The sequence below is a fragment of the Heliangelus exortis genome, chromosome 9 (genome assembly GCF_036169615.1).
Source record: "Heliangelus exortis chromosome 9, bHelExo1.hap1, whole genome shotgun sequence".
In the NCBI taxonomy this organism is placed as follows: Eukaryota; Metazoa; Chordata; class Aves; order Apodiformes; family Trochilidae; genus Heliangelus; species Heliangelus exortis.
In genome coordinates this window covers 4196232-4210317 of record NC_092430.1, presented here as the reverse complement: position 1 = coordinate 4210317, position 14086 = coordinate 4196232, and the positions used below count along the sequence as shown (strand labels likewise).

Sequence of the window (14086 nt, the reverse complement as noted above, 5' to 3'; positions counted from 1 at the left end):
ACCTTGGGCTCCATGCTTCAGACCCAAACTGGTTCTGAAACCAGTATGCTGGCAGTACTTACAGAGATGAATGAATAATATTGACATCAGAACTGCTCTATTACTAAACAAAGCTATCACTCCTGAGGTGAGTTTTATGTTTTGGAACATAGTTTTGTTGTGTGGTAATCTGTAGCTCTTTGCACTTTTAGTATTTGGTGTGTAACTAAGGTTATTTTGTTCATGTGGAGAGGGAGAAGAAGAAATCTAATTTGGCATTTACCAGACTCCTGAAAGGTTCTGTCTCATTAGAGCTTTTCAAACTAGACTGATGTGTAATCTGCCTCTGCAGTGGTATGCCTGGGTCTAAACAAGAAGTGCTCTAATGCACACAAGAAGTGTGCAGCTTCTACCAGCAGAAGTACTTTTCCTAGTATAGCTTTTCCTTGCCTTGCAGCCTTCACTGCATACAAGAGAAGGTGGTTTCAGGAGAAAAAAAAAAAAAATTGCTGGCCTAACTGAGTTTTATTATTCCTAACTAGCACAGCTATGCTACCAGGAATTTCTGAAGTGTGGTGGCTCAATGTGTTGTGTAAGCAGAAGGCCTTTCTCCCATATCCACCTTCCCACACACACTGGAAAGCTCTATCAGTGAAGTAGTTATGTCATGGTGAAGTGTTGTTTGCTAGTTGAGGTATGTAGCACTGGAACAGAAATCACTGAAATCTGATTGTCTCGGGCATTCTGCAAAATTTGATGGATTCTGCTGAGGTGTTTTTTTTAAATTCCGAAAACACAGACACCACATTTGTTTTCATCTTTGACTTCGAGCCTTGCTTGGCCTCCTGAAGGCTTGAAATGTTACTGTGAGAGTGGGCTTTAAACCAGAAGACTTTCTGGTCAGCTTTGGTTTGTGGAGTACCAGATGGACAATGAATGTGATGAGTTTTTTTGTTCCTTTGGGTTAAAGCTGAAAACAAGGCTAATTACTCAAACTGCAGGACTACAAATATAAATAGCATATGGAAAATAAGGTAAATGCAGTTTTTCTAGCAAAAAGCAGTTTCTTCCTCAAATAGAATAGTTGTTGAATGCAGATTCAGGCAAGCCAATGGCATGAAGAGAAATATAGGTAGAGACTTTTATTATAACGTACAAGATGCACTTGGCCCAATTTCTCCTTTCAAAGATATATTTAAGTTATGGCATCTCACAGTTTCTGCCTCGCTACCTCCTGGGTTTTTATTTAGGTCAGCATGAGTAGGCTGAAGCTGGTTGTGGTTCTTGTTCCCTCTTTCCTCTCTGCTGTGCTTACTGATCTAATTCTTAACTTCCTGATACTTAGGTGCTAAATATCTAATGGCATCCATGGCAAGATAGGAGCTTGTTGGCAGAGAAGTGCTACTGTTCCTCCCAAACCAGTGGTGAAAGGATTCTCATGATCCTTTAAATTTCCTGAAGATAAATGCTAAATCTTGTTTTCTGCTTATTGTTACCTGACAAGTTAAAACTCTGCTTTGTCTTGTTACTTTGCAGCTCCCACAATGTAGGAGAGGGAGCCAGAACTTCAAAGTCTTGTTTCTGTCAACCCTTCAACAAAAGTAGACTTTGAGATGCTGTGTTCGCTTAATCATTCTGACTTCAATGCTCTCTTTTTTCTCCTTGCACTGGTGAACCAGTGGGACATGGACTAATTATACTTTCCAGGGACAGTGGACAATGATTATGGATTGTTGGATATGTTCCACTGTTTCTAGGGGCTTCCACATAACTTGAATGTTTACTCTTGGCTCCAGCTTGCCAGACTCTTCTCTAAGCAGAGCTTTTTGTTTAATGGGGCTTTGGTTACCAAAAGGAGAAATATAGCAAGGCTTTTTGGTGAATGAACAGAGCTTTTGAGCAGAGGGTTTATTTGTGCTGCTGTTGCAGAAAGAACAATATTAGTATTAAATGGCTGAACCAGAGTATCCCCAAGAAGATGGTGCAATGTAGAAGCATTTCAGAAAGCCACAGAATTTGTAAGCCCCGGTACCTTAATTATAATGTTGTGTAACTTTGTGGTGAGTTGAGATGCTTCTTCCTGGATTATCTGTAAATGCAAAGGGATGAATAATTCTGTCAAAACAGAGCTTGAAATTTGTCATGAAACTTGGGCAGTAGCACTTTCTGAATCAGTTCTGCAAGTCTGTTTTATGTATGACTTGGAGTGGTTATTTAAAATAATACGTGCTCTTTGGGGTATCAAATTCAAATTTCTCAAAGCATACACTCTTCTGAATTATAAACAAACTTGATTTTGTGTAGATTTATGTGGCCTTTACTGCTTTTTTTGCACACTTTGCCTCATCTCCTGCAACTAAAGACTGGGCAGCCCCTGCTGTTAAAACAAAAGTGAGCTGATTTGTTCAGGTGTCCTTCCTAAGCAGCTGGCAGGCCAGGACTGAAGCTCAGGTTGAGCCAATCTGATTTTTCTGCATTTCCACTCTTTTGTTGTTGTTGTTGGTACAATCTTTTAGTAACTCAGGTTCTGTCAGATTGAGCTAGTGGATTTAAAAGCTGTGATTACTGAGGAATAATCAGGCTACCAAAGATGTAAAAGTAGTCATTCCCCACCATAACTCCAACAGTAAATTGTACAGCACAGATTTTCTTAATCTTTATCATAAGAGTAACTTTTAAATAGCTTTGAAATAAAAAACGTGATAGTTTGATTCGTATATTAACTTTTAACACCACAAACTTTTATGTGCTTAGGATTCAGTACTTAGTGACTTACTTTAAGACCATTAAAAGACAACTGTTTCAAAAAGCAGTTGTAGCACAGTAGGACTTCTGTATATTTCCAAATTTTAATGTTTGAGGTCACACATTAATAAAAATTAATGTGTAATAATAAAAATTTCCAATTTTTATTTCATCCTGTGGTATTGCACAGCACAGTACTGTTACTATTTTTTGCAGATAGCTGAATATTGTGCATTATGGCTCACTTGAAGCATAATCAATGCAGTATTGTGGATCCCTGTTAAGTCAGATGATAGTAACAGAAGTATAGCTAGAAAGAGCACACAGGTCACCAGCCAGCAAGGAGAGACAATGAGGCCTTTATTGTGTTCTGAATGCTTGCCTGAAATGGCCGCTGATGTTCAAAGCATTGTGTGGTACTTCATACAGAAAGAGACAAAACTGTGTATTCTAATAGTTTCTTGTGTGATCTTAAAGCTTTAACATTTGGCTTTCTGAAAGACTTGTCTGTATTTAAGACTTTGAAGAAATTGTACTTTCTCTGAGAACCCTTTAGGTAAGGAAACTTACATAAAATATAATCTGCATCTCTGTGGTAAAGTAGATGTTGTCACCTATGTTTGTGTGGCTCCTGCTGTCAAACTGTTATAATGGGAACTTCTTGTGGAAGTATGTGTGACTAAGTCTGGATCTTTTTGCTTTGGGTTTGTTTTTCGTTCATATTTTCCCCTTCTTCTGAATGCTTAAACAGTTCAGGGTGAAAATGAAGCTAAAAACTGGGAGGGAGAAAGGTGAAAAACTGGGTTGTGGTTTACTGTTGCTGTGAGTTGATCTGGGTACAGGTTTCAGTGGTCCTGGTGACATGATAACTGTGAGTTTCTTTGATCTGACTTCTTTTGGGTGGTAGGAGGAGTAATTTAATGGCATGATCTGTGTATCTAAGAGCATCTTGCCCAGGTGGCCAAGAAGGCCAATGGCATCCTGGGCTGGCTGAGGAACAGCGTGGCCAGCAGGTCCAGGGAAGGGATTCTGCCCCTGTGCTCAGCCCTGGGGAGGCCACAGCTTGAGTCCTGTGTCCAGTTCTGGGCCCCTCAGCTCAGGAAGGAGATTGAGGTGCTGGAGCAGGTCCAAAGGAGGGCAACTGGGCTGGTGAAGGGACTCGAGCACAAGTCCTGTGAGGTGAGGCTGAGGGAGCTGGGGGTGTTGAGGCTGGAGAAGAGGAGGCTCAGGGGAGACCTCATCACTCTCTACAACTCCCTGAAAGGAGGTTGGAGCCAGGGGGAGTTGGTCTCTTTTCCCAGGCAGCTCTCAGCAAGACAAGAGGGCACAAGAGGTCTCAAGTTGTGCCAGGGGAGGTTTAGGTTGGACATTAGAAAGAATTTCTTTGTGGAGAGGGTGATCAGACATTGGAATGGGCTGCCCAGGGAAGGGGTGGATTCTCCATCCCTGGAGATATTTCAAAAGAGCCTGGATGTGGCACTCAGTGCCATGGGCTGGGAAGCACGGGGGGAGTGGAGCAAGGGTTGGACTTGATGATCTCTGAGGTCCCTTCCAACCCAGCCCATTCTATCATTCTATGATCTCTTGCATTTACCAGGACATCTTAGGTAGGATGCAAGCTGATCATGTAGTGCAGGCCTGAGTTTGAGTCTGCCAGGTGCAGGATTTTCTACCACTTCTTTCTGCTTGTTTGAAATTAGGTGTAAGTTTTTCTTTCCTTCAGTGTTTCCTGATGTTCCCTCCAATACTGAATCTGTGCAGGTGGGAGTGAGTGGAGCAGGACAGGGTAGGTTCAAACACTACGAACTCCCCCCTGCCAGGTATCCTGTGGCTACATATAAACAGGGCTTGTAGTCATCGTATGACTACTAGGTGGTATAGTTACACTTGGAAATGAAAGAATAGAAATGCTACTGCTGACCCACACCAGAATATCCACACTGCATATGTTTAAAGCTATACCTGTAAATGTTCTGCCTTTACAGATTTTGTCAGCAAAATATAGTGCATATGTTGAAAACTGCCACTATTAAGATGTTTGGTGTTATTGGCTACTTTAGAACAGACTTGTAACCTTTTTTACTAAGTTGTATCTTGTGAATTTGTCGGAAGTACTAAATACTTTGTTTTGTTTCTTCTACTACTGTTCTGCAGATAATGACTTAGTTTGCAAACTCAGGAGTGCATTGCACTTGACCTGTTTTTGGAGTACAGTCACTAAATGAATACTGAATAGCTGAGTTTATTTGAAATAGAAACTACTCATTATATTTTTAGATTACTATTTAGATAACTAATTTAGAGGTATTTTTTGTGAATTAGCTTCTTTGCTGTTTGTTGTTTGTCTCTATCCAGTAGAAGACAATAAGGACTGGGAATGTTTGGTGTGGGAGATCAGTGGACAACCCACAGATGAATATAATCAAAGTATTGCTGTTTATTGAGAGTAGTGGTAGCCCTTTTATACACATTCAGGCTGATAACATAATATAAGCATATTGCTGATTGGTACAACACATTTTTCATATGCCACAGGGCACTATCTAACTGGTTAAATACAACTGTTTGTCTATGTGATGCTTTCCCATCCTGTTGTTCTTTTCTGTTGCCAACTCCCTTAGCTTTTGCCTGTAGCTGATATTTTAATAACCTTGCAGCTGGGCCTCAGGGCCTGTAGCTCACTCTGGCTAATGCTAAGTAGTCAGCATTGCTCACATGCCCATTTTCTTCCAAAAACTACTCCAACATTGGGCATGCCAGCAGGCTATATGAAAAAAAGACATCAAGCATGAAATACATTCTTAGGCTGTCTGATCTTTTTCATCCTGAGCAATCTTGGAAATTGCCTGCAAGATTCATCACATTTGATAACGAGTGCTATCAAAGATATTAGGTTGCTACAATTGTTAGCTGGCCAGATAAAGTAGAACCTGAATAAGTCAGCATCTCTCTGGGGAATATATAAGGAGTGGGAGTATCACAGTGTGTACCTTCATTTGCCAGTTTTCATGGCAGTCAGTTTATGCAGCTCTGGCATGTTAGAACATGTGCTTCTCTGGAGATGGTGGTGGACAATGCTGAAAACCTGACACAATTGAAGTAATAGAGCTCAACACAGGAGACATGATCAGGGCTATTTAAGAAAGGGTATGCATCATAAAGCTTTTTTGACTCCCCTTCTGTGGAAAAAAACTATTTTAAAATAGTCTGGTTTTATAGGGCAGCTGATATTTGGTATATAGTTAGCATCCACATTGAGGTTACTTGCAGAGCAGTCTTAAGTCCTCAAGGAAAACAGAAGTGTGACAACTGTGTCTTGTTTAGTTGTGAGAAGAGTCTCCTTTCCTCTTGTTTTGATCAGGAATCAAAGCTGAATGTACTGAGAATTTTGCAATTGGTTCAACTTCCTCTCACAACTACAATTAGAACATTAAACCAGAGCAAGAGTACTTTTGCCCTTTCTCAAATACCCTCACTCAAATTAAATATACATGATATCATTGGAACAGCATGGTGGTAATAAGGGCTGTTAAAAAAAGAAGTTCCTATACTCAAGTAGTAAATATAAATACTAAACCTTAAGTCATTTAAGCACCACCATCTGGGGCTTGTGGTGTATGGAATCTGTTGAAACAGTTTAAACCCTGAAGTACAGGTTAAGGGAAGGTGTAGAATTAGGTGAAGGAGAAGACTGCTTAAGATCACAAGTAGAAATCGGGTCCTTTGCCCCTTCCTGGGTACATACTAGAAATATTTTGTAAAAGGGGGGTATTTGGTGAAATAGGATGCTAGGATTTGCTTGCCCTGCTGTGACAGATGGTCTTTCAACTTGAAGGATTTAGAGCAGTACATGGTGCACCAGTCAGTTTTTAAAGAAGCATAGTCTGGAACAAAAAATGTGCAGCCACATGCTTTTTAATCGTATGATGTGTTAACAGTTGTAAATGTAAAGAGGTTTTGAATTAACAAATTTTCTCTGATTAATTCTGTGTTTTTTTTGTCTTTTTCTGTCTTTTTTGTTTGTCTGTTTTGTGTGTTTCTTTTTTTCTTTTTATAAGGTGTGCAAACAGATTTGGCTAGGCCTATTTGATGATAGATCATCAGCAATTCCAGACTTCAGGGATCCACAGAAAGTAAAGGAATTTCTACAGGAAAAATATGAAAAGAAAAGATGGTAAGATAGCTTTGCAATTGTAAAGACTGTCTCTGACAAGGGGTGAAGACAGACTGTTATCCTCATGTTCTTCAGTGGGCTTTCCTTTTTGTGTGCTTTTTGGACTAGATGACACAGCTCTGCAAAGTGAAATGATTTCTGAACTTTATTCAGACTGGGAAGCAGAGAAGAAACTTTTTAAAGAAGTTTCTATAAGTGTAGTTCATAGTGATGGAACAAAAATGGCTTAAGGTGATGTCAACAGCAGTGTAATTAAGGGTTCTGCTTCCTGCAATTAGGAGGTGGAAGGCACATGTGCTTTGTGTTAATTAAGTGCTATAAAATATAGATGACTTGGAATTCTAGTCTTTATTTTAAAAAATACCTGGCTTATTTAAATCACTGGTGTTTTGCAAACTACTAATAGAATTTGTCAGATTAATTTCTTAGAATAGCAGACCTAAGATTTACAAGTTCTCACACTTGAGCCTTTGTGATCATAACCTTTTTTCTATAAGTTGTAACAGACATTGCTCTTTTTGAATGTAGGTATGTTCCTCCAGAGCAAGCAAAGGTGGTGGCATCAGTCCATGCATCCATATCTGGGTCTTCTGCCAGTAGTACAAGCAGCACACCTGAGGTGAAGCCACTCAAATCTCTCTTGGGAGAAGCTGCACCTGCACTGCACTTAAACAAGGGCACACCTAGCCAAGTGAGTAGTGACAGAGCTGAGGAGCACTCAACTCTTCGGCAGCACTTCCAGTGGCACAGGAATTCTTGCAACAGCAACTGTTACCTAATGTGATCATTAAAGAGAACTTGATGTATTTTGTTTAAGTGCTCAGGTGTTTGCAGATCAGGTTAAGCTTGTTTCCACTGACCAGGTTGATTTTTCTTTTAAATATTTATTTTCAGTAAGTATTTATTTTTATAAAATAAATAAATATATATATGCAGTTTAATTATGGTCTTTTGCATAAATTTGTCTACAGTTTGAGCCTAATGTGATGTTTTTTCACATTTTTTTTATTTGAAAACAATAAAATGGCTGATCAGTTTAAGTGGATGAAAAGCACACACATTCATTATTACTCCCCATTGATAACTGCCTTAATAAGTGGCTTTCAGGGAGGATGTATGGGCTGTTATGTAAAGCCAGACAGCACTATGTACTTAGAGTTTGGAGAGAAGACAGTCTTTTTAAAAACTCTTTTATCTTTAGGATACAGCGTACTCTTGCATTGACCTCTGAGGCCTCAAACAGTAGGAATTTGCAGCTTGCAGCCTTGCTATGTAATTCTTTTTTTTTTTTTCCCCTTGCACTGAATTCTAAAGCCTTTTTTCAGAATGCAGTGATTATAACTGTTTTCCAGCTTGATTGGTTGTCTTTTGAAACTTAAACTATACAAATGCATAATTTGAAGTTGCTTATATGCTGCTACTTTATTCTTCTAGGCCCTCTTAATCCATGGAAATCTGCTGTAGAGCTCTTTTAAAAGCCACCATGGGAACATAAATAGATTGTCCTCCGTGTACTATAGGAGGAGGGTCTGTTCTGTATACATCATAAACATCAGGACTTAATAGCTTGTTAATGAAATATGCTCCTTCTGTCCTCATATTTTGCAAAAGTCAGTTGGTGAAACACCAGATTTTATCAGCTAATTGAAATGTTGTTTGTAGTCTCCTGTTGTAGTTCGATCTCAAGGACAGCAACAGCAGGAAAAGAAACAATTTGACCTCCTCAGTGACCTTGGCTCAGATATCTTTGCTTCTGCTCCTCCTCAGTCAACTGCGACAGCAAACTTTGCTAATTTTGCACACTTCAACAGTCATACAGGTAAGTATTCTGAACACTGTATCCCTTTTAAATGTATGAAATGTGGTTTTAATTTTTGATTCCTGTAGTCTGAACTTCTTCCTAAATGTGCACTTTCTGCAACTTAAGTTATATTGCTCAAGATTTCCCTAAAGTCTCTACGAAGAAAGGTTGAAGACATAAAGGCTGATAATCCTGCTTTTTGAAATGGGAGTTGCTAAAGCTATTTTCTATGATATGTATGATTAGACTGCTGCCTACTACTAGAACTTGAAATTCTTTATGTGAGAGTGAAGAGGATGAGTAACAATTTAAGGAGAAACTGCTATTAGACCTTCAATTTGCCTTTTGAGAATTATTAGGAATAGCATGAATGGAAAGAGAGCAGATACAGAAACTTCACGGGAGTTCAAATGCATTGAAAACAACTCAGTTTGTTAGGAGAAAAACAAAGGCTTCTTCAGTTTAAAGAATGACCTCTTCTTCTGTGTGTGTGTCCATTTGAAAACTGAATGCTACCCATGTCCATGTAGTATTCTGTAGTTTCCTAAGGAATAAATAAGCTTTGATCTTATTGAGCTTCTTAACTGAAGATGGGGGTAGGCCTTGAATTCTTAAAGAATGACTTCTGTAAATTATATTGAGCCCTAAGGGTTTATTTTCAGCCAAAGATCTTGAGCTGTAGAAATCTATCCTAGATAAAAAGTTGATTCTGTGGTCAGTGAAATAATACTGTTGCTAACTTGGATTGTAATTGTGGGAAAGCACCTTTGCTTGCCTTGTTTGAATGGCCTTTTCATCAGTTTTTCTGAGAGAAACAGTAGTGATGCTAAGGCAGCAAGAATAAGATGTATTTCTTGCAAATCAGTCCTGAAATTGTTAAATAGCTGAGAGGAGGAAGCACGATGGAAAGGACCAGAGGAACACCTGAGGATCTGAGCCAAAGTGTCAAGGCTTTCTCCAAGTTAACTTTCAAAAAACCAAAAACTATTCAAGTGATTGGCTGAATTCAGTAATGCAGAATAAGAATTGCTGTTGCAATGTATTTTATAAAATCCTTACCATGAGATTTCATGTTAGTCATTTTTTTGAAGGTATATTGGGAGAACTTTGGACAACTGGGCAATGTTGCACAATATTACTGAAGAGACTGCAGATACTTCTTTCTTCCTGATAATGTATTCTTTGTAAACTTGTTGCTGAACAATTCTGTAGTTATATGCACTTAATTAAACTCCATGGGGTTTAGGAGATGAAAACTCCATCAAAGCAATATTTCAACACTATTCCAGATCCAGGTAAAATTTCACTGCACGTCTTCTGGGTAATTTTAAAAGGCTAAAAAGCAATATGAACACTCCAGAATAAATGTAATCTTATGACAGTCTTTTAATATATGTTTGAAATACTTCAGTGCTGGAAATGGAAATTCATAGGAGTAGTCAGCTACACTGGCTGGTTTTCTGTTTCAGTAGTAAACCATTGTAGTCATTGCCCTGACTCTTCTCCCAAAGTTTTAGGACCCAAAACAGTTTCAGGGCTGGTACTTCAGTTTCTAAAAGACAGAAATAGCTGAATGTGTATTGCAGAATGGTTTATTTAAAGTTTTTTTTTCTGATTCAGTAGGGTAAAACAGTTCTAAGTCTTGTTCTGTATGCAGTAACCACAGGGCAGTGTTAACTGTAAATAATAATGAAAGGTTACAGGTTCTTCCCTTTGGGATACAAAGTGTGTGACAGATCAGTCACTCAGCTTTCGTTTGATAAATTGCTTATTTTTGAATAAGTTTTAAATGCTGCTTATTTAAGGAGCTGCATAAATATGCAATACTTGTTAGTAATCATGCACTAAAGAAGATGATGGAGAAAACTGCACTTAGTCCAGCACTACTTTCTTTAAGTTTATGGATCTGGTGCTCTTGTTTTGGGGCTTCATTTTAGCTGTGTCCTCAAGTGTTGACCTTATGTCTACTGTCTGTATTTAATTTACAAAGTTCCATAGCTTAGGCTAAATGATATTTTTAAAGTGACTATGGATAACTGTTCTCTGTAGTTTACAGACTGGTAATAATGACATAAAAGATAAAAAAAATTAGCATGTAGACTTCCTACAAGCTAAGGGGCTACAAGACCTGCAGAAAAGATTTTTAAAAAGATGTAGTAATGCATTACAACTCTGTTGAGCATGGGGAAAGAGCATGTACTCAGCAAAAATAACAATACAACAGAGCTATAGTCTTCTAGGGTATTATTTTGAATTTTGTAATTTAATATATGTAGGCTTTTAGAGGTTTTTTTCTTTAGGTTTTGCAATGTTTCATGCCTTTATTCCACATGAGCCAGTGCAAACCTCACAGGGCCATCTTACATTGCCATGACTAGTGCTCTTATACTTGTACTAGCTTTAGCAATCTAACTTTTTACTGTCTCATTGATCTGCAGTCACAACAGCTGTTGGAAATCTGTGCTAATCTGCAATCCACTGCACTTCCTTACCTTGCTTAGGTTTTATCTTGCCAGTTTATCCTTTAAAACATGATCTACGTATTGTTCAGATACAGGAAAGTACAAGTCTTACCTGGTCTTTACCTATGTGCCACTTCTACATGGATTTAAACTTAACCACATAAAACCAAAGCAAGATAAACATCTGAATACTCTTTTGCAGGTTTTACTGTTTTAACCTGAGCCCAGTTGCTCAGATTAAAAGTGAGCAAATTGTTAAAAGTGGCCTGTAATATAAGTTTTTAATCGAGACACAAGAGCATTCTAATTTAAGATTGTCAGTACAGTATTCTGAGTGGTTAAAATGAAAAATTGTCACAATGGTGGTGACATTTATTTACCTAATCATATTTGATCAGCTAAGCATCAGTCTCAGAGTGGCACCTGTGCAACTGCTGCATTGGGTTAAAAGCATTGCTTTCATTTTTAAAGGAAGGTGCAGCTGAGTTCTTGATTTCTTCCTCTTAAAAAGCTGTTGTTTTAAAACAAAACAAACAAAACCCACTAAACTGGAAGTTGGAGTTGTAGTCTGTAGAATGCTGTTTGAACCAGTACAGATGAGGTAATAATAGAAATGATTCCTCTTCTGTGTAAACTTCTTCTCCTTGAATAATTAAAAGGTGAAATTCTGTGACTGAACTTTCCTAAGATCTTGATTTCTCTTTTTATTTTCTTGTTGACATTCACACTGTGGTGGACTGTACCTTGGATGGCTGCAAGATGCCCTCTCACTCTTCCTCCTAAGCATGATGGAGGGAGAAAATAGGAGGAAAGAGCCTGTGAGTCAAGACAAGGCCAGAGCTATCATTTACCAGTTACTGCCATGGGCAAACCAGACTTGACTTGGGAAAGACTAACCTAATTTATTGTCAATTGATAATAGTGTAGGATAGACAAAAATAAATCTAAAACTATCTTCACCCCTTCTTTCCAGGCTCAGTTTCACTTCTGGCTCTTATTTCTTCCCCCTGGGAGGAGATGGGGAGTAGGAGTTACAATCAGTTTGCAACACTTCATCTCTGCCATTTCTACCTCCTCATGCTTCGTAATTCCCCTGCTCCATTCTGGGATCCTTCCTCTGCAATGGAATGCAGTCCTTCCCAAACTTCTTCAACATGGGCCCTTCCCAAGAACTGCTTCAGCATGAGCCCCTTCCATAGGGCACAGTCCTTCAGGCATGGGTCCTGCCAGGAAACCTGCTCCTGTGTGGGCTCCCCTCCATTAGCCCCAGTTCCTGACTGCCATCTAAACCCCATATGCATGCACACTTAGTAAAAAGTGGTACCAAGTAGAGTCAGACATCATCTGTAAAGAGAAATACTTGCACTTTCATTTTGGCAGCACTGTGGAACACAATTGTTTGTATAAAAATAGCTATTTATAAATCTGTAGTGCAAATGCAGAAATCAGGTGGGAAAATGCATCTTTTTATTAGCATTATATGGCTACTAAGTAACAGTACCTAAGTAATTTGCATACTTTATTGGCTTTATGTATACTTGATCTACAAAATCCCTCCAGAATAAACAAATCTGGCCCCATTATACTGTAAATTGCCATCTGCTACCCTAGAAGGTGGTGTTTTATGGGCTTGCTTTAGATAGTAATTTGTTACCCATATGTAGGGGGTTTTTTGTTTGTATTTTTTCCCTTACTCTTGGCTTGGAAGTGCTTAAGAGTTTCTGTGGAGCTTAGCAGTTAGGGACACAATTCCTGTTGAATCTATGGATGCTTGGATGTCTGCTTGTTTGAAATTAGATGGGTTTAATTTTTATGTTCTCCTATAGTATGGCATGGAGGGAAGGTGAAAACTGAAATTCTATTGGAAATTTCCTTGGATTTTATTTTGTGGGTACTGTCTAGGAATGCTGTCTTCTTGACATTGGTAGTATTTTTCATATTTCTGTACTCTTTTTTTTTTATAACAGTTTCCTAGTAAGATGAATTTAAAAACCTAGCCAAAACTACTCAGGTGGTGCCAAACTAAATTCATCCAAGAAGCAGCACCTTGTGTGTGAGCACTTTGTATTCTCAGTATGTTACAAGAATACCTTCTAATTTTTATTTCCAAAGATATGTTGAGTTAGTCTACAAATAGTAGTTTTGGAAACTACCATCTGGAAGTTGGGTTCATCTGGTATTGGGTATTTTTTTGGCTGTTTTTCCCTGACCATCCACCACTGCAAGCACTTTAGTGTTAAACTCAAGTCACACAGCTGAGAGTAGTAGCATGTGTGAGCAGGAGAGAAGTAGCCTGAACTGGTACAGCTCTGTGAAGGTGATTTATGAGGTCTTGATGAAAGACACCTTTCAGTCATAGAGTATTATGTCTAATTTTGCCATACAAAAAGAATTAAGGTAGTGCATAACCCTTGGTGGCTGTCATGACCATGAATTCAGTTAATACATCTGTTTTTGTGTTTATTTCCCATGCCCATTAACTTGTTTGTTTTGTTCCTTTGCGATTTACAGCGCAGAACTCTGCAAATGAGGGTTTTGCAAACTTTGATGCATTTGGACAGTCTAGTGGCTCGAGTAATTTTGGAGGTTTCCCCACAGCAAGACAGTCATTTCAACCCCAAAATACAGGTAGAACTCCTAGCACTTTTGATGAATATTTAATTGAAGTAATCCTTACCTTTATGTTGTAAGGTACTTGAGTTTATTTCTTGCATCTGCCTGCTATAATGCAATCAAGCCATCAAGCTCTGGGGAAACTCAAAATTAATTCCTTGTTTGGTGTTGATTTTTTTTTGTTTTTTCCTAATGCTTCTCAGAAGTCTGATTTATGGCACTGTGCTTCTTAGCTCTACACCTGAAATAAGTATGAAAAGAGTAAAAGATTCTGCCTCTGATAAATACTGAGTTGACTCTATCTTGTAAGAG

The 14086-nt window shown here is 38.6% G+C and overlaps 1 protein-coding gene across 12 annotated transcripts in view; it reads left to right on the top strand.

The window, feature by feature from the left end:
* The window catches only part of AGFG1 (ArfGAP with FG repeats 1), a 37065-nt gene that overhangs the window by 14468 nt on the left and 8511 nt on the right, over positions 1-14086 (top strand). For 10 of the 12 annotated variants that reach the window (XM_071751730.1, XM_071751728.1, XM_071751727.1 and 7 more), the window contains exons 3-6: positions 6783-6898; positions 7427-7589; positions 8561-8717; positions 13673-13789. In XM_071751730.1, the coding sequence (XP_071607831.1) occupies positions 6783-6898; positions 7427-7589; positions 8561-8717; positions 13673-13789 (553 nt within the window). The remainder of the gene's footprint in view (positions 1-6782; positions 6899-7426; positions 7590-8560; positions 8718-13672; positions 13790-14086) is intronic. The other 2 variants (XM_071751738.1, XM_071751739.1) reach the window with 1 other exon arrangement.